Source organism: Xiphias gladius, chromosome 24 (assembly GCF_016859285.1).
Source record: "Xiphias gladius isolate SHS-SW01 ecotype Sanya breed wild chromosome 24, ASM1685928v1, whole genome shotgun sequence".
In the NCBI taxonomy this organism is placed as follows: Eukaryota; Metazoa; Chordata; class Actinopteri; order Istiophoriformes; family Xiphiidae; genus Xiphias; species Xiphias gladius.
Window position 1 is genome coordinate 16,560,352 of NC_053423.1, and position 21,904 is coordinate 16,582,255.

General features: G+C 43.1%; 3 protein-coding genes and 1 non-coding gene across 6 annotated transcripts; 3 read left to right on the top strand and 1 right to left on the bottom strand.

The window, feature by feature from the left end:
* Positions 1 to 4: 4 nt before the first annotated feature.
* On the top strand, positions 5 to 4,852 carry LOC120785929 (26S proteasome non-ATPase regulatory subunit 4). The gene is made up of 10 exons (XM_040120922.1): positions 5 to 101; positions 695 to 835; positions 1,384 to 1,498; positions 1,643 to 1,729; positions 1,894 to 1,962; positions 2,169 to 2,384; positions 2,769 to 2,877; positions 2,997 to 3,128; positions 3,252 to 3,304; positions 4,261 to 4,852. Exons 1-10 carry the CDS (start codon positions 76 to 78, stop codon positions 4,429 to 4,431), a joined length of 1,119 nt encoding a protein of 372 aa, XP_039976856.1. The 5' UTR covers positions 5 to 75; the 3' UTR covers positions 4,432 to 4,852.
* A 228-nt stretch (positions 4,853 to 5,080) lies between these two features.
* Positions 5,081 to 14,921, top strand: znf687b (zinc finger protein 687b). Of its 3 annotated transcripts, none has more exons than XM_040122654.1 (10): positions 5,081 to 5,219; positions 5,918 to 8,269; positions 9,106 to 9,401; positions 9,500 to 9,684; positions 10,310 to 10,486; positions 10,616 to 10,778; positions 11,142 to 11,495; positions 11,811 to 11,911; positions 12,359 to 12,446; positions 12,941 to 14,921. In XM_040122654.1, exons 2-10 carry the CDS (start codon positions 5,932 to 5,934, stop codon positions 13,547 to 13,549), a joined length of 4,311 nt encoding a protein of 1,436 aa, XP_039978588.1. In that variant the 5' UTR covers positions 5,081 to 5,219; positions 5,918 to 5,931; the 3' UTR covers positions 13,550 to 14,921. The 3 variants fall into 3 exon arrangements, with proteins under 3 accessions (XP_039978588.1, XP_039978589.1, XP_039978590.1); XM_040122655.1 differs by lacking the exon at positions 5,081 to 5,219 and adding an exon at positions 5,254 to 5,810; XM_040122656.1 differs by lacking the exon at positions 5,081 to 5,219 and adding an exon at positions 5,254 to 5,735.
* LOC120786972 lies at positions 10,874 to 11,008 on the top strand. The gene has a single exon (XR_005706806.1). It is a non-coding gene; the product is annotated as a small nucleolar RNA SNORA13 (small nucleolar RNA).
* Positions 14,922 to 15,250: 329 nt separating the features above from the next.
* On the bottom strand, positions 15,251 to 19,767 carry aqp10b (aquaporin 10b). Its single transcript, XM_040122658.1, has 6 exons — positions 19,328 to 19,767; positions 18,335 to 18,461; positions 17,170 to 17,307; positions 16,485 to 16,603; positions 15,745 to 15,962; positions 15,251 to 15,648 (listed from the first exon to the last, which is right to left on the bottom strand). The coding sequence occupies exons 1-6, from the start codon at positions 19,634 to 19,636 to the stop codon at positions 15,447 to 15,449; spliced, it is 1,113 nt and encodes a 370-aa protein (XP_039978592.1). The 5' UTR covers positions 19,637 to 19,767; the 3' UTR covers positions 15,251 to 15,446.
* Between the last annotated feature and the right edge of the window lie 2,137 nt (positions 19,768 to 21,904).

Below are 21,904 nucleotides of genomic sequence, written 5' to 3' on the forward strand. Positions count from 1 at the left end.
TCGCTTTGTTCAGTCTTCGTCCAATAGCCTTTGAGCTTGTATGATTACGACAGGGAGCAACAAGAACTTTCCAAGATGGTGCTTGAAAGTACTATGGTCTGGTAAGAACTGAATAAAGTGCCTTTTTTATGTAGTTGTTGATCTCTTAGCAGTTCATGCGAAAATATGGTACATATTTACTCGATTAGGTAGTTCATAGACTTGAGTTTGGAGGAAATACCCCTGTACCCCGGCTGATAATTGACCGTTGACAGTTAGCCGGCTAACACGGTGTTGACGGGCTGAGTCATTGTAGCTAAAGTAAGCTCAGATTTGCTGTCTAAATAAAGTATTTATTAAAGTATCCACATTCATAAATGTTTTTCTTTACAATTTAGTGCTTTGTATCGAAATTATGAACTGACAACCTCAATGATTTGATCGTTAACACTAGCGATGTATGTGATGTCCCCACTTGCTAACGTTAGCAAGTTGTGCTAATGCTGTTTTTATTTTGTAACGCCAGCTAGTACACTAACTCCCCGGTGAAGCAGGCAGACATTTCCACACGGAACTGAGATGTCTTTTTAATATAAACCCGCTAGTAGGACTAACAAGGTCGAGGTTGATATGGAAATGACATTTTAACTGCTAATGTTAGCTGGTTAGCTCAGTGATGTGTCAGTGCCTCGTAAAAGTGATGTTTCCCCTTCAGCGTGGACAACAGCGAATACATGAGAAATGGAGACTTCCTACCGACCAGGCTACAGGCCCAACAAGATGCTGTCAACATTGTATGCCACTCCAAAACACGCAGTAACCCCGAAAACAATGTGGGCCTCATAACTATGGCAAAGTAAGCTTTTCTCTCTTTATTTAAACAAAGAAGTCATAACACTTGAACAATTTGCATAGGCACATCTCTAATGGAGCATCTAATGGGCAGTGGAGTTTTCTCTTTATTTGTACAACTACTGTATATATACATAAGTGTTAAGTGCCAGATAATACAGATACAGATACAGATAATAGTCATACAATTAGGGTTGCAACTAACGATTATTTTCATTATCGATTTAATCTGCCAGTTATTTATCGATTAACCATTTTGTCCACAAAATGCCTGAAAATGTTGAGAAAAGGCCTGTTATAATTTTCCACAGATCAAGGTGACATCTTCATACATCATGTTTAGTGTGACCAGCAGTCAAAAATCAGAAGATATTTAACATTTTTGCTTAAAAAATGGCTAAAACGATTAATAGTTGCCAATATTTTTTCTGTCAATCAACTAATCATTGGAGCTCTGAATACGATGTCAGTTTAGTTGTACATAGTTGCTGATGATAAACAACTGTGGATGTTTCAGTGCTACACCAATGCTGTCTTTATGTTTTCATGCAGTAACTGTGAGGTCCTGACCACGCTGACACCAGACACTGGCCGCATCCTGTCCAAACTCCACGCTGTCCAGCCCAGAGGAAAGATCTCCTTCTGCACAGGCATCAGAGTGGCCCATGTGTGTTTCTGACTTTGATCCCTTGTTTAAAACTTAAAACAAGGGGCTCGACCTAGTAATTACGTAATTGGTAAATAAAAGGTTTTGCTGACGGCAGCAGCAGGTTTTGAGTGGCCACATTTTTTATATGTTTTTCCTGTGTAGCTGGCCCTAAAGCACAGACAAGGAAAAAACCACAAGATGAGGATCATTGCCTTTGTTGGGAGTCCTGTGGAGGATAACGAAAAAGATGTGAGTTTGAAGTCTTGTATCACATTTTGTGCCAGAAAGACATGTTTTCTAACCGATGATACATCATAGGTTTCACAAAATTTCCCACTGTCTGTATCACTGTTAATGAGTGTTTATTTTTCTTAATCTCTTACTGCTTCTGCACCAACCTGCCAATTCTGCAGCTTGTCAAGATGGCAAAGCGCTTGAAAAAAGAGAAAGTGAATGTGGATATTATCAACTTTGGAGAAGAGGTGGGGAATTCTTGTTTCAGTTTCCATCATATTAATCTAAGGCAGAGTAAATTAAAGTGTAATATTGTTGTTGTTTTTTGTTTGTTTGTTTTTCTTTCTTTCTATCTTAGGTTGTATTTTCTTGATTTGACATATCTGACACTTCTTTCCACTTAGAATTTGAGTTTTCAGTTGCCCTTACCCTCTTTCTTTAACTGTATATTTAGGAGGTGAATACAGAGAAGCTGACTGCTTTTATAAATACTCTAAATGGAAAGGAGGGGACAGGCTCCCACCTGGTCACAGTCCCTCCAGGTCCCAGTCTGGCTGATGCACTGCTCTCCTCTCCCATCCTGGCCGGCGAAGGAGGCTCTATGATGGGTCTTGGTGCCAGTGACTTTGAGTTTGGTGTGGATCCCAGTGCTGATCCAGAGCTGGCCCTGGTAAGCAATATAAGGATGTGTGTCAAGTTGCATTTATGTTTTGATTTTAGAGAGAAATTCATGTTTTCAAGTAGTACTAGTAGTTGCAGTATACCAGTGCGTTTCATGTTGCCCTTACCTGAAACGTGAGGCTACAGTGGATGTCAGCAGGTTTTGGACTATCCATTTTCCTACATGAGAATTTGAGGAATTTCCATTGCAATGCCTTTTGTATGTGTACATCCTGTCCTCGTATCAGGCCTCTCCTGACTATTCCTCCCATACTGCCACATTTTGGTAGATTTGGTCTGTTCTCAAGTACTCAGTGGCTTTGTCAGAATTTTAAAAAGTACCTTTTTAGAGTAAGAAGTAGTGATGCCCTCTGCCTTTATTTCTTTCCTTTAGGCCCTGCGTGTATCAATGGAGGAGCAGCGACAGAGGCAGGAGGAAGAGGCCCGCAGAGCTGCTGCTGCTTCTGCAGCCGAGGCAGGCATGCCCACACCCAGCGCAGATGGTAATTGGAGGATTGGCATATTTCTCTTGAGAGACAGCGCTGATTATAATAATTGTTAGGACTTGATAGAATGATAATTTTTTGATCCATTACTAAGTTTTGATTGATTTTTCTCACAGAATCAGAGGAGGCCTTATTGAAGATGTCAGTATCTCAGCCTGAGAGTGGTGCAGCAGTGCTTCCTGACTTCAGCAGTATGACAGAGGAGGAGCAGATAGCCTATGCCATGCAGATGTCTCTTGCTGGAGGAGGTAAGTTTCATTTGACTATCATGCACATTTACGCTCTTGATAACACTTTCGGTCACTCTTATATTTTCTGGTATTTTGGTTATGATAATATGTGCTAAGTTCTTTTCCTTGTTTTGCAAACAGAGTATGGAGAAATGGACACAGGAGCCCCCATGGACACTACAGAATCTGCCAAGGTGAGTCACTATATGAATATATATGTTTTAAATTAAAATATTAAGCAATTGTTAAATGGGTGTCAGTTGGCACTCGTGTGTCCCCAGTAGTGTTACAAAGGGGCCGTAGTTATTTCAGGCATCCAGGGTTCAGCGAATAAAAATGTAGTTTATTTTCTACATAGACTTAACCCAATGGTAAGTGACTAACATTTGGAGCTTTTCAAATCTTGGATGGAGATGAAATTTTCCTGGTTGAATCATTCATACAAAAGAGGAGCAACTGTGTTTAAAAAAAAAAAAAAAAACATGGTACAATGTACAAGATTGAACTTGAAGAAATTAAAAGAAAAGTTGACTGCTACTTGTAAAATGGAGTTTGGTAGGAAGCCTCCAATCTCAGAGCTTTAAATTTTGTAATGTGTGCCACTAACATGGACTGGGAGTCAAAGATTACTCTTTGTAGAATTCTTATAAAACATTTAGCAAATGAAATCAGTTTACTTTGAGATTCTCAATTTTGGACGGATTAGGCTTTATGGTGTAGTGTTTTGTTTCCAATTGCAACAACAAAATGTTTTGATTTTGATGCAGCTCTTATTTTAGCTCATGACACAGCACATAATTATATTTAGTCTCTGTTATGTCAAACAGATATATAAATAAAACGGATGAGCATAACATAGACCTATAGTCATGTAAAATTATCCAAGAGAGTCCTGTGTTGTTTTGGAAAATTGAAGATACAGTGAAAACTTAAAAAGAAGATTGGCAGGTATGGTTTGAGTTAGACATGAAAAATTGGTGTGGATATTTATACATACATACACACACACACACACACACACAAATCACACATACATATATTTATACCTTCACAAGGCCTGGCCAAATATTGGACCCATTGTATCTTAAAACCACTTAAATGAAGACTTGATTCTTCCTAATCAATTGTATTCTATGTTTTAATTGAATAGGAGGAAGATGACTATGATGTGATGCAAGACCCAGAGTTCCTTCAGAGCGTCTTGGAGAACCTGCCTGGCGTTGACCCGAACAACGAGGCCATCCGCAATGCCATGGGCTCCCTGGCCTCCCAGACAGGAAACAAGCCAGATGGCAAAAAGGACGAAGAGAAGAAAAAATGAGGAAATGATGAGAGGGACAGAGACTTCAGACATGAACTAGAAGAAATGAACAATTGCAACAACTAATGCAGGATTACTTTAATATACAAAAAGATTGCTGATGCATCGCCCCTGCATGAAAGCACTCTGACATTTAATTACCATCCTTTTCTGTCAAAAGCACCAACATACAAGAAATAAAAAGCCTACAGTTCTGAATGACAATTTAGTGTAAAATCTGACTACCAAGTAATATAAATTTATTTGATCTTATAAATGTAATATTGGCCTATTCTCAAACTGCCTAGTGCACTATTTACCCTACATTTTCCCTACATGATATAATTACCGATTGGCCCGTCAGAAGGGAGAACAAATTGTGATGACAGGCTCTTAAACTAAACATTTAGCCACACTCCTGTCATGTCTTTGTGTTTTTTTTTTCAATAAAAACTATATGTAAATACGTTGCCTTTCGGTGTTTTTGTTGCCCTCAGAGCCTCGTACCGTTGACGGTACTATGTGAAGACTGGGATAACCAAAAGGTGTGATCATCGCAAACCAGTTCTACGCAGAGACCCCTGTCCGGCATCAAGGGGCTTCGCATGACGTTTAAAAATACTCTAGTTGGGACACTGATAAATTTTTATGTCATTCCAAGTAGAAATAAATATACGTGTCGTTTGCAGCATCCTCCGTGCATTTTTCCAGCGCTATCGCAGCCTGATAGGATGTCTCGGGTCATGTGACGGGAAGCGCAGCATTTTCAGCTCAAAACGAGCTAGGATAGTCGGGAATCGCATATCCAGGTAAACAATCAAAATACATGAATTATTAAACGAAAATCTCCATCCCAGCCATCTTCTTCTGTGACATCGTCGACCCTACGATCACGGGGTCCTTACAGCCGTGAAATCACACCTCAGCAAACAGCTCCGGCTGCTTTTTAACGGCGAGCGCTAGCTAGTTAGCTAAATGACCCCTCTGTCTTGGCTGGAGCTCAGCGGCCAGCTAGCCAGCCTCAGTCGGGAAGAAATATCGTTAGCTCAAATAACCGAGGTCGCTGCTACGAAATATCGTCCCGGTTGAACTGTCTCTCAAATGGCCACTGCTGCAAAGCGTTGCATGCACTAAAAGCGTTATTGAAGCAGTGTTCCCCATTCATAGCAATTTAGTGCTGAACCTGTTATCCGAGAAAGGTTTGGTTGCAGAAACGCCGTCGCTTACATGCTAGCTGGCTAATGTAAATGCTTGTGCAGGATCCGTAAAGCTTAGCTAGCTTCATTGATAACAAGCTGCAGCATGTCAGTTTGTGTCAAACGAAGGTGCATACAAGAGTTTGCCTTGAAAATACAAACGTTTCAACGAACATTAACGATTTTAATGTTTTGCATTTTGAGGTTTGTAGCGGGTATTATGCTGGTTGATGGACAACAACACAAGCAGGTTCATGCTAGTGCCTTTTGTTGCCTTCTGCTACTATGTCTCTGAATTCATGTTTTTACAGGAGTTAATCCCGGTATGGGGGACATGAAGACCCCAGATTTTGATGACCTGTTGGCAGCATTTGACATTCCTGACATTGATGCCAAAGAGGCCATCCAGTCTGCCCCAGACGAGGCGGAGGGACCCCATGGAGCTGCAGGCGCACCTCTGGGAAAGCCGGACAGCGTGGTGGGTGTTGGGTCATCCTTGAGGGCACCGAGTCCGTCAGACCCCCAGGCGGACACCTCAATTGTTAGTGTGATTGTGAAGAATAAAGTACGCCTTGAGACCGTAGATGGAGGGGAGGGAGAAACCGACCAGGACCCTATTGATGTGATCACAGGGGTAGATGTGGGTCCTAGACTAGGTGCGTGTGCCCCTGGAATGGCTGAATCTGAGGCTCTCAATCACAACGGTTTTGGGGCATCCAGTGTCTCCACGCCCCTTCCCCTCAGCCAGGCCCAATCTAACGGAGCGCCGTGGTCAATTAACACCCCTAAAGGGTCTTCAGAAGCAGCAGGTGCCGGTGCTAAGACTCACAAGCAGGGTGGTAACATTTTCAACAGACTTAAACCGCTTGTGGCACAGGGGTCTGGAGATCCAGTGGGCCGGGCCAGGAAGATGCAGCTTCTGCAGCAGCAACACCAGCAGCAGCAGGATACGGGCCAAGAAAGGGCAGATGGGATCAAAGCATCCTTACCTTCATCCTCCTCTCTATCAGCTGGGTCGTCTCCTCTGGCTGCAGGTGGGCCCATCGGACTAGCCTCACCTTTCTTTCCCCCTTCCAAGCCTCTGCTTCCAAATCCACCTTCCGCCCTCTCATCACACCCGCTGCACTCATCACAGCCTTTTAACGGAGCTCCCAAAAGTGGCCCTGCTGGATTTCAGCACCAGCAAATTGAGGAGGATGATTCTGACCCTGATCTGGGGAGTCCATTGGTGATCCAAGAGAACCCAGACTCCCCAACCTGCACTCAACTGAGCCGACGTTACAAGTCTGACTCGGTCTCAACTCAGCCCACACCCTCGACTGCATCTCACCCTAAACCTGGGGACACTCCTTCAGGTGCATCTTTGACTTCCTCAACCCCACAGTCTGGCTCAACAGAGAGTCCCCAGCTGGAGGACAGGCACCCAGAACATGTCATAGAAGAGAGAGACTCCCCAGAGAGTCCTGAACCAGAGATGCCAAAATCAAATGCTCAAGTCTCCACTAAAAGGTGCTCCAGCCCTGCAGTTGCTTCCACTCCACCTCCTTCTGAACTGCGGGAGCCTAAAGAGGAGGAGGAGGAGATGGAGGTGGGGAATGGGATAGATAGGGTCGTTGATGGCAAAGCTGACAAGGGAGAAAATGTGAGAACAGGTGAGGAAAAGATGGAGGTGGATGATGGCAAGCCTAAACCCCCCTCCACTGATGGAGGAGAAGCAGGCGTTGCTGCACCTGCTGCTTCTGGAGCTCCATCCCGACCCCTCAAAGTCAGAATAAAAACAATTAAAACCTCCACAGGTGGAATCACCAGAACTGTCACAAGGGTAGCACCTAAAGGTGGCGCTGCAGGGAAAGGTTTGGACACTAAAGCCCAAACTGGGGAGCGTAAGATATTAGGAAACAAGACCCAAAAACTTGAAGCTTCCCCTGGTCACATGACAACAACATCCCAGAAAGTAAGTGCTCTCAATGCTCTGCCCGTGTCTACACTCGCAGCCAGCAGCGTCATGTTAGCCGCCGCCACGAAGGTCCAAAACAAAATGGCTGCATCTGACAAAGCCAAGGTTTCTGCCACTGCTGTTAGCATCACTAAATCTGCTGCCCTGCCTGTAACTCCAGCTGTGGCCTCCTCTCCCAAGTTCTCAGTCGCTGCTGGTGGGATCAGTGTACGTACAGCCACTAATAAGACAGCTAACGGGGGCAGCGGCACCATCATAGGCGGCACTCTCCAGCCAAACAAACCTGCCTCCATAGTCAACAGCACAGGTGCCGTCATCTCCCGCAGTCAGTCAAGCCTGGTGGAGGCCTTTAACAAAATTCTGAACAGTAAGAACCTTTTGCCGAGCTACAAGCCCGACCTTTCAGCGCCTCCGCCACCTGAGTGGGGTCTCCCGCTCCCAGCCACAGGGTACCGCTGCCTTGAGTGTGGAGATGCTTTCGCCCTGGAGCGCAGCCTGGCGCGACACTACGATCGACGCTCACTCCGCATTGAGGTGACCTGCAACCATTGTGCTAAGAGACTGGCCTTCTTCAATAAGTGCAGCCTGCTGCTGCATGCCAGGGAGCATAAGGAGCGTGGGCTGGTCATGCAGTGCTCGCACCTGGTCATGAGGCCTGTCACTGTGGAGCAGATGATTGGACAGCAGGACATAACACCCATTGGCGGTAAGCAGGGCTGCAGCCAACGCTAATTTTAATTATCGGTTAATCTCTTGTTTAATTTTCCGATTAATCATTTAGTCATAAATTGCCCGTTACAATCATCCAGAGCCCAATGTGACATCTTCAAAGTGTCTTGTTTTGTCCAAATCAAAATTCAAAACCCAAAGATATTCAATTTACAATTACGTAAAACAGAAAAATCATCTCACATTTTGAGGGGTAGGAAACAGGATATTTGGCATTTTCTTTGATAAATGACACACAGTTGATTATTAAAATGGTTGATGGTTAATTTTCTGTTGATTGACTAATCATTTTGCATAAAGTGTATTTGATGCTTTTGGAATCAACATTCAGTTATGTTGTTGACATGCTATGGCTGTAATTTGTCAGTCATTTTCTCATTTAATCGATTGTTTGGTCTATAAAATGTCAAAAAAAATACAAGTTCAGTCGCAATTTCAAGAAGTCAAAGGTGGCCTCTTCAAATTGCTTGTTTTGGCTGATCAACCGTCCAAAACTCAAAGATATTCAATTTACTATTATAGACTAAAAAAGAATAGGCAAATATTCAAAAATGAGGAGCAGGAATCAGACAATTTTTTCATTTTTGCTTAAAAACAAAGACAAATGATAAATCCATTATCAAAATGAATTTTCTGTTGATCAACTCATCTTTTCAGCTCTGCATCATACATTTTTATTTTTATCTGTGCAGAGAGTCTCGAAAGTCTGACGATATTTCATGGTAAAAAAATACATGCATCACTCATTTGATCTTCATCTCCATTGACCATGTTCCATTTGTCTCTCCTGTTTTCCACCTTTTGGCTGACCAGGCCTGCTCTCCTCTTCGTCCTCCCCTCCTCCAGTCTCCTCTCCTTCTACCACACCTGGGGGCCCCGCCATCTCTGCCAACTCCAGCCCATTGAAGGATGCTACATCTCCACCAGCATCTCAGCCTCGGCCGGTCCGCCGCGCACCTCAGGGCCCCCAAGCACTGATGCCTCTGCCCTGCAAGAAGGCTGAGGGGCTGCAGTACAACAACTTCAAATGTCCGGAGTGCCAAACACAATTCGCTGGCAAGGCTGAGCTGGTCACGCATTTCCAGCAGATCAGAGCTGCTCCCAACTCAGTGAGTCTTTGTGATGAGAGAACAGTATGTATTGTGCTACCGGTTTCTGCTGTTGGTCACTGTTTGTTTCATTTGATTTTCCTTTTCTTCTGCTTCAGACATGTACACAGTGCTCACCTCCCATGATGCTGCCAAACTCGTGTGCCGTGTCCGCCCACCAGAGGATCCATAAACACAAAGCGCCCCATGTCTGTCCTGAGTGCGGTGGGATCGCCCGGCAGGCCAGCTTCCAGACCCACCTGGAGGAGGCTTGTCTGCACTTTGCCAGGCGCATTGGCTACAGGTGTGTAGACTCTTTCCAAAACCGTTGTTAACATATTGTACATTTTCTAAAAGCCCAATTTGACATATTCGCATTGCTGGTTTGTCCAACAAGCTGTTGTGAACCTAAGGATTTTACATTTACAAAAACCAGCAAATATTTACATTTGAGAAACTGAAACGAGTGAATAGTACTTACTTACTTCAATTACAATTACCAGTTTAGTTGCTTTATAAATTTTCGGACTGATCGTCTCAGCTTTTTTGCCCAAGTGCATTAAAGTTTAATGGTATAAAGACTACTAAAGCTGCAAAAATGAATTGAAAACGTTTGATGATCAACAGACAGTACTGTGTAGCAATCTAAGCAGCAGAGTTAAGTTTAGAAAGCAAATTCTAAGCTTTTGTGTCAGTATATTTCATTTAATGTGACTGTTATTTTGATTTTAGTTTTTAACCTGGCCATTACTTGGGCCAATTATAATTCAGGAATATACACACAAAATTCCCCATCTGCCTTTTTAGAGACACTATTTGAAATGGGGTCTATATTGGAGGTTTTAAGCTAGACGCAGATATAAACATGAATTCAAATTCAGTTCAAGAAAACAATGGAGGTGTAACACGACGTATTTTGCTTTGCCAAGGTGCTCGAGCTGCCAGGTTGTCTTCGGAGGGTTAAACTCTATCAAGTCCCACATTCAGACTGCTCACTGCGAGGTCTTCCACAAGTGCCCCAGCTGCCCCATGGCCTTCAAGTCTTCCCCAAGCGCCCAGAGCCACATTAGCACCCAGCACCCGACACTCACCGGAGGACAGGCCAAGTACGTGCGCTGCTTCTACCAAAACATTTGCGCAGACAAACATCTTCAGAGGATGTTTGAAAATTACGGTCACGTTTTGGAACCATCCCTAGAATATAAATTCTTGGCTGTATTTTTCTCCTTTTGCAGAATGATCTACAAGTGTGTGATGTGTGATACGGTTTTCACCCAAAAACCCTTGCTGTACATGCACTTTGACACTCATTTAGCCAAGCAAAAAGTGCATGTGTTCAAGTGTCCTGACTGCACTAAGCTCTACGCCCAGAAAGGTTCAATGATGGAGCATATTAAGGTGCGTTTTCTGACAATTAATATTCAGATATCATATATTTTAGTTGTGAAAAATGAGATACAGGGTAATATCACTGCCATTCAAAATGAACCTTTTGCCTTTATGTGTTGCCCATTCATTGCTTTCTACAGTGAGTGTGGTGTCAACAAAGGCATACAGCAATTCTTGGATCGGCCTTAGCAGGGTTCCTCTCCGGTGACCTTGTCATAAGTTCTATACCAAGTACAGCAGTTTTTTTTAGAAAAGGAAATTAGTTTTTGTCAACCAATTAGAGTAATTGGTAATTTTTTCAGGTAAATGAATAAACTTTGAATGCTCTGTAAGCCTTACTGTTCTCTCACACTTTCCTTTTGCCCCACTCAGACTGCTCACAGAGGCCCATCAGTAAAACAGGAGTCTCAGCCCGATGCCTCTAACCCTGCCTCAGCCCCAGCCAACACATCCGGTCCCTCTGGCCTCAAATCAAAGTCCTCTGGAAAGCCCGACAACTCTGACGGAGAGGACTGGGGGCGGGAACAGGAGGAGGAGGAAGAGGAGGAGGAGGACGACGACGATGATGAGGGGGATGAGGACTACGAAGCTCCAGGGAGTCACTCGACCTCCGCGGGGGGCGGCAGTCATCCCAGCGCTCAGACTGAGTGGACCTGCCCCCAGTGTCAGACCACCTTCACTGACAACGAAGACTACCTGAGTCATGTGAAGATGGAGCATGGCAAGGTGGGACATAGTACCTATATTATTTTAATCTGATTGTATTGAGTCCAGTGATTGAGGTTAGAGAGAGGGCACTGGGGTTTTGAACATTTCAGGGCACCAAATTTGAACTGATTAACCAGCTACTTGTATTTAGGGGACCGAGAATGACCTCTGATAGTGGACGGTAAGGCAGAAAAAGTGCCACCAAAATTTGGAGGGAGGCCGTTGTTAATTTCCTGTCTGTACTGTAGCACAAATAAATATTTTTTATCTTCTCTCTCTCTGCCCCACTCTGTGTGTTTTTTTTTTTTTGTGTGTGTGCTGCACACTTCAAAGTTCCCTTGTCGTATTTGTGGAGGCACGTTCAGCACGTCTTCCAGCCTGAGACGTCATGAGCGGGTCATTCACGAGGGCAACAAAAGAGTCTTCCATTGCCAGTGAGTCACTTAAGATTTCATCACATACATGTTTTGTAGGTCATCAGACACAAAACTATGATTTAAAATGTTTTTTCACTTCAATTTTTTGCTTAAAAAGTAGTTTTCATTGGCTGATTTACTATTTAGGCATGTTCATTACTAGAGCTAGACTGATAAATCAGCCATGCCGATATAGCCAATATTAAATTATTACAGATATATTTGTATCTTGTACATGTCGGTCGATAAGTAATGAGAAATTGCAGCATAGACATGCCAAAAAAACTAATCTAAGGGATCTGTATCATATGTTTAAAAAATTACTTTTGGGCTAAACATCAATATCCGTTTTGTACTCAAAAAACAGTATCGGTCGGGCTACATTAATTCGGTTTGTAATTTGTACAATCTGGTGCAATCTCAGTGCTGGATGAAGTGATTAAAGTCTGCGTAATTATTTTTCAGATACTGCACAGAAGGCAAACGCACCTTTGGAAGTCGGTTCTTACTGGACAAGCATATTCGGCTTCATCACAGAACCACAGATGGACAGGTGACTCGCTACGGCGTGAAAGGGTTCTCTCTGTTCCTGCTCTGAGCTTGTCAGTCTAAAGCTGTGTCACATTTCCATACTACGCAGCAATTACATGCAAGTTTTGGTAGTGTAGTGGAAAAGTGACAAATTTAAGTTTACTTAGAAAGGTAGTGCGCATATTAAGAAAGCATGATTTTTTAGTCTTGTTGATATAATGTACACTATTGTCCCACAATGCAATGCACAAAGGAAATGAAGTATAAGACTAAACTGCAGGTGATGGCAAAGCTGCAAAAAAAAAAAAAAAAGAAATTAAATATTGGGAAAGTTAAACTTGTAGGTTAAACTTGTGAAGTTTAACCTACAGTGACATTAAAAAGTCACTGTTTGATAGAGGCGTGTCACCGCACATATTGCATCATTTCCTGCTAATACGAAACAGCAAGTTTTCCTTTGCCCTGTGTATCATCGCTGCAGACGTTTATTCCGTCTCTCTCTTCTTGTGTCCTCAGGGTCCCCCCATGACTAGGAAGCGTGCAGCCACAGGGGCAGAAGGTCCAGGTAGCTCCTCCGAACAAGACGGTGAGGGCGCACCTCCTGGAGGCAGGGCAGGAGACGAGGAAGAAAACGCTACAGAGGACGGTGAGGATGGTGGCGGGCCTGCAAAGAGAACCAGGGCATCCGTGGCATCAACATCGCTGACACCCAGCGAGTTAGAGGAGGAAGACAACGTTTTCCGTTGTGTCCCCTGTGGCTTCTCCACCGAGGACGGGGCGGAGTTTCAACGCCACATCCCCCAGCATCGGGCCGACACCGCCTCCTTCCAATGCCTGCAGTGCGGCGTCTGCTTCGCATCAGCCGGCTCTCTCAGCAGGCACCGCTTCATCACTCACCGCGTTCGGGACAACCAGAGCGACGCAGACCGCGGCACCCCGCGCGCTCACGGCTCTCCGGACGGCTCGCCCGCCTCCTCCCCTCAGGCGCTGGGCGAGGACGGAGAGGGTAATATGAGCTGCAAGGTGTGTGGCCGTCGCTTCGACAAGGCCACGGACCTCAACACCCACTTCAGGACCCACGGCATGGCCTTCCTCACCGCACACAAGACAGACAAGCCCCAGTAGAGGCGGGGCGGGTCATCTGAGACTGGTCATCCAAAACAAGGAGTCGAGGGTCATGACCAAGCAGGGAGGCAGTAGAAAATGAATGTTGATGCTGAGATGAAACAGAGCTGCTTCCTGTGCAGTTTTTTTTTTAGCTACCGTAAACAGTTTTAATCTATGGCACCTCTTCTGTGCAATTGTAACTGCATGTTTGATCATTTTACTGGTCACTTAACTGAACGCACCTATGATAGTGGAACGGCTCTTGAACAGCCCTCCCGAGTAAAGCATTTATATATCAGCCATACTGTGTCTACTACGTCTTGTCCTTCCATTTCCATCACTTTCACTCTGCACTGCGTGTAGCCACCTGTCTGTTTCTTCATGTAACACATACTTTAATACATACACCTCCCACTGTACTCCTGATAGCTGTAGTGCTGATATTTTTGTAGTTCATATTGTTCATGGTATTCACATTGTTTGCCGGAAGTCCACAATCGTTTTTCTGACATTGGGCCAGTTTTAACGGCTCCAGAGGCTGGTAAAACTGATCTCAAGCAAAGGTCTCAAGACATCTGAAACAGGACAGGGAGTGTTTGGAGAATTTGACACTGATTTTTATGTTGCTATAATATTTATTTATATGAACCACATTACTGCTATTGGTATTTGTTTGAGTCGGTTGCGTCAAATCTTACTAGACATAGTGCGATTGACCTGCAACAGAAACATGAGATGCAAATCTTGGAAGGCATGTCATTAGGAGATGAGGTTACTGGAGGTCTGTAACCCGTGTAGTGTGAATAATGTGTGATGTTAATTGTTAAACTAGAAGAAGAGAGGTCAGGCTTCCTGCCAGTAGTATATGTGTACGAGTTTTGCCATGTAAATACATATAATTACACTAAAGAAAAGCGTTCTGGTTTTAGTAACTTGTTATGATAATGTGAATACGTATAGTATTTGTACTTGTACTGTTCCCTTTTTTTCCAAAACAATTTGAAGTTTAAAAGAAAAAAAGAATCCCCCCCACCCCCAGAGGTAGCTATACATTGTAATTACAAAGCAGAGGGAGAGCGTGGGGGTCGTGTTGTCTTAATGTGTATGAATACAAATGTTTATCTCTTTGAGATGGTTCTTTTTTATCTACAGAATCAGTGCTTGCTGTACTCACATTTCTTTTGTATGTTTCAAAAACAGCCTTCATGGTCATGTGATGGAGGCCTACGAGTGGAGTTTTTTTTTTGTTTTTGTTTGTATCTTTTATATGTCATGATATCATATTTATATAGCTCAATAGTGGAAATTTCATGTCATTTTCTTTCTCCATGGTTGTGGTCTGCTTGCTGAAATGCCATACACTTTTGTGCTGTTTCGAAATAAATGTGTAAAAGAGATCATTGACTCGTGCAGCAGGTTCGTCGGCGGAGCTGAGGGTCACATTCAGAGCGGTGTTTGCAGCTTCTCTTGACAAATGGCACGGTTTTATGTCCTCTTCATATTCACCTAGAATTCAGATTATTGATTAACAAGGCTAAGTCACAAAGTACAGCTGAGACTTGACAGGAATGTAATTAGTTATAAGTATTTGGTCACAAACCAAAGTATTGGGCAAGTTAAACGTTTGACCTGGTGGTGGCACTAGAGGAAAAGTTAAGGGATCCTCTGGGGACCATTAATGTCTACAAAATTTCATAGCAGTCCATCAAAGACTTGTTGTGGTAGAAAACAAATTTAGTTGAGCTTGCATGTGTAATTATTGTACAATTCAGTTTCTACAATCAGAGACAGATCTACTTGTTCCAATACATTACTCTCATACATTTACACAGTTTCAGGGGGAATTACACCATGAATAGCATTTACTGTGTACCTAACAGTTTTTTCCTCTTTTAATATGCTTTCATTTTTACATCTAAGCGGGTTTTTCACAGCCTGGCTCCACCCCCTCAAGCTCCAGCCCCGTCTTGCCCTCAGTGGCCTCCTGACATGAGGTCTGGAGCTCAGACGGAATGGGAGGATGGTGGACTTCAATCATCAGCTCGTAGATCAGTGTTCCCAGCAGCGCTCCGACACAGGGAGCCACTATGGGCACCCACCACCAGCCTCCTCCAGCCCTGCAAAGACAGTGGAGTTTCCATTATAGTCAGAAGTGTGGAGCAACAAAGTGGAAAATGTTAAAAGGTTCGAATATGCAGAGTGAAACTACTAACTTGAAAACATCCACCCCCCAGCCGGCGATGTACGTGAACAACCGAGGCCCTAAATCCCTGGCCGGGTTTAGGGCGTAGCCGCTGTTTGAGCCCATTGAGATGCCAATAACGAGCACCACTGCTCCCACGAGGACAGGCTGGAGACCATCTGGGAGGGAGCCGTTCCTCTGGTCCCCAAGAGCCAGGACACACAGCAGCAGCGCGGCCGTGCCTATCACCTGGATAACATGGAAATAGTTACACAATGCGCAGATACGTAGGTGTGCACATCCCGTCCTACATTTAGGCCAGGAGCGGGATAAGAGATTTACTGGATTAAAGGGTTCAAAACATTACTGGACTGAAAAAAAGGCAATGTTTCGCGGTTGGCTTGAAACACTGCCTTTTTCAGATCAGTTGTTATGCACCACTGTGAACAAGAAGCCAACACCCACTGTGGTGACCACCAAGGTTATGCTACCACAAGGGTTGTTTGCAGATGGGAGGCCAACAGGTAAATCAAAGTCTCCAAGTGTTTCAGCAGGTGAAAAGATTTCATACGAGTGAAACATTAATTATGAAAAAGCAGGAGTGTCACCATATTTGTCTAAATTAATATAAGTTCTATGTATTATATCTCTATATAAGTTCAGGTACTGAGTTGGTTGAAGTGGATGTACATTCGTGAGACTGAATTTCAGGAAACCACGCTTATCTTTCGCCCTGATGTGGGTAACAGATAGGGAGTGACAGTATCTGACCTGGTCCACGACACCTCCCCACACACTGAGGTAGTCAGCCGGGTAGGTGGAGAATATGCCTGCTGTGGCAGTGGGACCCGACACCATCAGCTCGCCTCCGCTGTACGTCTGGATGGCATCTGCAAACATCTCATCACACACGCAAAAACACACAAAAATACATGTGAGCCACACCGTCACACTGGCTGACTCGTTCCTTCATCATGGCGAAGATGGGCACCGTAGTTTGTTCCCAGTCGATTCCACAGACACAGTCCTCCCGCCAGAAATACCAACCGGAGCACCAAGTGTGTATTAATCCACAGCTGGAAATAGTCCCCAATAAGTGCATCATTTAATCCAATTTAAATAACATTTGCTAAAAACTACAGTGCCCAGCTATTTCTGGAGATTATTTAGCCTTATTAGAAAAATTAAAAACTATATTTATGACATGTTTTTCTTAAGTAGCAATGAATGGGCTTGGGCTAAATGCCTCTCACAGGGTTGGGAAGTTCCAAATTATTAAGAGATGGACTAATGCAGTTGGTTTTGGTCTTTTAATGTGATTTGTTGACAGTAAGAAAAATATCGCCAGCCTTATCCTTTAATATAAACTGTCTCCTTGTAACTGTAGAACATTTTTTGTGCTTCTAGTGTCCTATAGTATAGTATAGTGTGATTCTGGACATTGTGTAAAACTCACCGTAGTACTGCAGACCGACAGTGGCTGCAGCCAAAAAGGCTCCAAGCACTTGGAATAAGACATAAAAAGGCAACTTCAGCCATGGATGTCTGCCCAAAACACACAAGCTCAGAGAAACAGCAGGGTTCAGATGGGCACCTTGTGAAAGGAAATAATCAAGAGTTGAGGTCTGACACATTACTATAAAAATTATATACATATTTTTCTATTTTTCATATGTCTCCTGAAATAAACCTATAAAGAGAATGACCCTTTGCATGCACATATAATCTACCATCAAGGAGTTTTGATTTTTTTGATTGCACAATTAATAAACATGATATTGGTAATATTATGATAGACATTTCTGCTGTTGTGCACAACTTAGGGATGTAGAAAAATAATTAGGGCTAATAATTAGAGAAGGATTCAGAAAAGGGGGCAGGTTTAGTTGCGTTTCTTTTGGCTAAAGGTAAGGTAGTCTGACTTTTTTGTGAGGGCGGGAGAGGGTCTTTTTTTTTTTCCATGTCCTAAATTTATATTTTATTTCAGTTTCTCTTTGCAGCATAGTTTATAGTTACATCAAAAAGATAACTTTCACTTTTGCCCTGAAAACACTACTCCACTGATTTAACACTGCCCTCCTTAACAGCTACAAGAAAAGACCAAAAAAAAAAATCGATGCCGCAGAACCAGATATATCATGATTTTTATTCCAAGGGTTCTTCTTCTTCTTCCCTGTCAGAACCTGGTACCTACATTACCCAGAATGCGACTCGGCAGCTGACTCTTCAATCCGAGATTCAGGTGAGTGATGCTAGTAGAGGCTAACGCAGCCTCGAGCTGCTAGCCTCAAGAAGTCTCGCAAACTCACTTCCTTCTAACGCTACACCCCCAGATTTATTTTCATTTTCAAACTCGCAGCCTTCAGACCCATAAATGACATATAACAGATTTCACACAGCTCCCTCTAGAGCCATGAAAGGCTTTGACACAACATTTGACATTTGCAGTAGGACTCAACAGCACCTGTCAAAAGACTCTGATGAGTGAAATTGATGCAGTTCCCCTTTTTAAAAAGGTATTACGGTTTACATCGGGGTTCAAAGAAGATTAATAACCCTGGGGAGGGACTTGTTTTTTTTTACAAAGTGAATCATAACGAAACTTTTCTACAGTCCCTTACCTGAGACGCCGCGAGACACAAAGACCCCAAATGTTACTCCCAGAGCAAAACCCAGATTGATTGACAGGTACTGCCCCTTCTTATCTTCAGTTGTCGTCACCTGGGCAACGGAGCCACATCCAAACAGCTGCAATTGCAGGAGACGAAGAGCTGTATTAACACAATACGCTGTATAGCTGAGTCCGCAAGACTCTACCGTGCATTTAAAAACTGATCTTCTCCATGAGATTTACTGATTTAGCCAGTCCTTATATTGTCACTAAACACTTATACACTGTACAGAATGTTCTGACACGGGTAAACAACTACACAGTGTTGGTGTAATTTCCATTTTTATGAACTTTATTGCTTAGTCACCCTTTTTTATGATTTCTGTTGTAAATGTTCATTGCCCTGACAGGTGGGATGGTCATTAGATATAAACTCTTAAGATACAAGAAAACCACGCAAACCCCACCAGCGGAGGCGAACAAACACCACTGCCTACCGGAAAATCACCAACGAGAGACTCGTGCGCAGCCCTCGCGCTTTATCCTCCCCTTTTCACTTCAACCGTCCGCCCCCTCACTCACTCTCTCATATTCTGGCTCTCTTTCAGGCCAAAGTCCTTGGTTATCTATTGTGAAGATTCACCAGCTGCTTCAAAACAACAGTGAGCCTGTAATAGTTTTAGGAAACTATGTTAAATACTTGATAAGTTTACTGATAAATGGGAAATTTGGATGAGCTGGAAAAGGGATCCACAGCTTTCTAACTTTTACAGCTCATAATATAATGGAAAAGACAAAGACAAAAAGGAGCAGTCTTTGCCTCAAATATTTTAAAGATTAAAGGTCACTAAATATTGAAATTGACTTTAGAGGGTGACTCCTTTGCTGCACTTTGACAAATGTATACATTAGAGAAAGACATACATGTGGTTAACCTCTCAAACCTTTACCAAAGGGCCTGATGCAACTGACTTAAGTTTGGATCCTTAAAAAAAATACTCACAATGAGGACATAGACTCCGAGGCATTCGGCCATGCACTCCCTGACCAGCTGGTTTCTGATCTGACACTTCCTCAGCAGCCTCTCCATCCCGGGCGATTCCCCTGGACCGTCGGGCCACAGGTGGGCTTTCAGAGCTGGGATGCTGTCATCGGGTGAATCTGACCCGCACTGCACCGCATCGTCCGCCCCGCTGAGCAGAGTTTGCCCTTTCATACTGGAACTGTAGGCTACGTCACGCACTTTATGGCAGGACTGAGGTGATGGTGTGTGTGCACGTAGGAGAGGAGAGTAATTCACTGTGTAGGACATCTTTTTTTTTTTTTTTTTTTAAATCTTTGATGATCACATCATTAAAAAGTAATGCACCACACAGAGCTGGAGTCCTGCAAAGAAGCTTGATAATGGCTGACATGGTTGGTTTGCTGTCATCTCACCTGGTTGGAATTGGCACTGATTGTTCCTCTCGTTTGATTGGTCACTACATTTCTTCTTCTCTGAATGCAAACAGGATCTGGCACAACACTCCAGGGGGAATTTTTCCTCTTAATCTATAGAAGTCTATCCCAAAATATTAAGCATAATGTGCGCATTTCTGGTTTCACCGAACTGTAAATGATTTCAGTATATTTATAACAACTTGTCCTTTGTGCCTCATTGTGTCTGTATAATTTACCACAATACAACAAAGATAAGGAATAGAAATGAGCAGATAAGACAGAGTTTATACCGTAGATTTCAGGGTTGGTTTTTTACAGGATGCATATTAATTTGCTGGCCTGGTCTGGTGCATACTATTTGACAGCAGTGGTGCATTTCACTGCCACTTAAACTCATATTGTGCAAATCCGATAAACGGTTACCACATTAAAAATCATTGTAAGAGATAGGATGCATGGAAAGAGATGATCATAATGTGATTTCTTTTAAAATGAATCCACTGAATTGTGTAATAATTGAGAAGCAAAGTGTAGTTTAATAAGTGTAGTAGATTTACAGTAGGTATGGTCTTGAACATTTCTTGTGTAGAATAAGTTTACAAAATGTTACAAAACCTCCCTGCCTTCTTTAAAAATGACCTCAAAGGGGGTAAATATATTCTAAATGTGCATCTCTCTTGTATGGCATTTATTCGCTCATCGTTCACATCATTTTTACCCGGACAGGTGCAGGCACTTTTTTAAGTTCCCGATGCAGAGGAATCAACAGAGGTGGACGCAGAGAAACACTCAAATATTAGTGGCTGTAATGTGACGTGCAGATGGGTAAATAGCAGAGAGTTTTGTGCTATTCAGGGGTTGTCAAACATCAGCTGACCCCTGGACCTGAATCCGGGTATCTGGGTTAAATATGGTGCTAAAAGGGCTTTCAAAAGGTACAGAGAAAAATGACAATATTGGAAGAGCAAGGTGCTCAAATGCTCTTTATGTTATTTATCATTGAGCCTTTTGGAAGCAATGTTTCTCACCGCTTTTGACATGGAAATAACCCCCCCCCCAACCCCTTAAGTACCAGAAAGAAGGTGAGTTTAAACGGCGGAACAGAATATCAATTTAAACCTTTTAAAAATGAATCCTCGCATTGAAGGGAATTCATGATTATCAGAGCTTTATGTCCCAAAAAGGCACACAAGCTGAGGAAGGCTACCAGAGTTAGCAAAACGCCATTCAGTTTTTGTACTTTTATTAAAATGGTTTGCAATGATGGTGCTCTCTCTAAAATCAAGGATAAAGCCTGTTTTCAGAGGAAAAATCCAGGGCAGTGTTATCTTCACTCCCCTCATGAACCGGCAACAAGACTCTTTGATATTTCAAACAGGAAAGAGCGCCTTGATTTTTTCTTTTAATTTATTTAAATTGAATTACCATGCTTAAACACATGGAAACCACAACCCCGATTGAGGTCACAGTGAAGCATTCATCACATAGGAGCCTTTTATTTACTGGACATTTTTGAGAAGAACTGAGAAAGGAGTTAGGACAGTGGAGAAGAAGAAAGGGGATGTGGAATAAGCTAAATAAGATAGAGAGATGAGAGTAGATGGATTGCAGTCTTGCATACTTGATAAATGAGCTAAGCTGTTAAAGACATGATGAAGCTTGATTCAAGATTAGAGAGATCATCATTAGTAACAGCTTTGCAGAAACAGGGCGGCACACGAAGACATGACAGGAACACAACAAGCTGCATTTCTGTTACAGAAGGTGCTGTTGTGTGTCACTGGCATCTCCTGTTGGAAATACCCCCCAGTACAACATCAAAGTAGTACACAGCGAAAAATACGGTTGCATTTAAAACTCCTGCGCTCCTAAACCAAATAGTTCCATTCCTGTTTATTCTGTACCCACTTTGCAGCCGCTCTGTCCAAACCACTTTGTTGCAGTTTTCTAAGCCTCAAGCCGTCACAGACCAGTGTGTTTGCTGCTGGCTTTCAGCACAAACCAACCAGGGAGAATTGTCCACAAATCATTCACAGCAAAGGCATCTGTTTCTGGGTACACATTCTGTATTTCCCCGTATTTGAATTTACTCACATGCAAGTGGCCTATATTATAAGAGGATATTAAAGAATAACAGACT

What these genes read in the sequence shown, in the direction of transcription:
- LOC120785929 (XM_040120922.1), top strand. Translation starts at nt 76, where the DNA reads ATGGTGCTTGAAAGTACTATGGTCTG. An exon ending in GGCCTCATAACTATGGCAAA is followed by an intron (nt 836 to 1,383) that starts GTAAGCTTTTCT and finishes GTTTTCATGCAG; the next exon opens with TAACTGTGAGGTCCTGACCA. An exon ending in GATGTCTCTTGCTGGAGGAG is followed by an intron (nt 3,129 to 3,251) that starts GTAAGTTTCATT and finishes TTTTGCAAACAG; the next exon opens with AGTATGGAGAAATGGACACA.
- znf687b (XM_040122654.1), top strand. Translation starts at nt 5,932, where the DNA reads ATGGGGGACATGAAGACCCCAGATTTTGATGACCTGTTGGCAGCATTT. An exon ending in CTCACCGGAGGACAGGCCAA is followed by an intron (nt 10,487 to 10,615) that starts GTACGTGCGCTG and finishes CTCCTTTTGCAG; the next exon opens with AATGATCTACAAGTGTGTGA. An exon ending in ACAGAACCACAGATGGACAG is followed by an intron (nt 12,447 to 12,940) that starts GTGACTCGCTAC and finishes TTGTGTCCTCAG; the next exon opens with GGTCCCCCCATGACTAGGAA.
- aqp10b (XM_040122658.1), bottom strand. Translation starts at nt 19,636, where the DNA reads ATGTCCTACACAGTGAATTACTCTCCTCTCCTACGTGCACACACACCA. An exon ending in TCGGAGTCTATGTCCTCATT is followed by an intron (nt 18,462 to 19,327) that starts GTGAGTATTTTT and finishes CTGCAATTGCAG; the next exon opens with CTGTTTGGATGTGGCTCCGT. An exon ending in TGTGTCTCGCGGCGTCTCAG is followed by an intron (nt 17,308 to 18,334) that starts GTAAGGGACTGT and finishes TCCTTTCACAAG; the next exon opens with GTGCCCATCTGAACCCTGCT.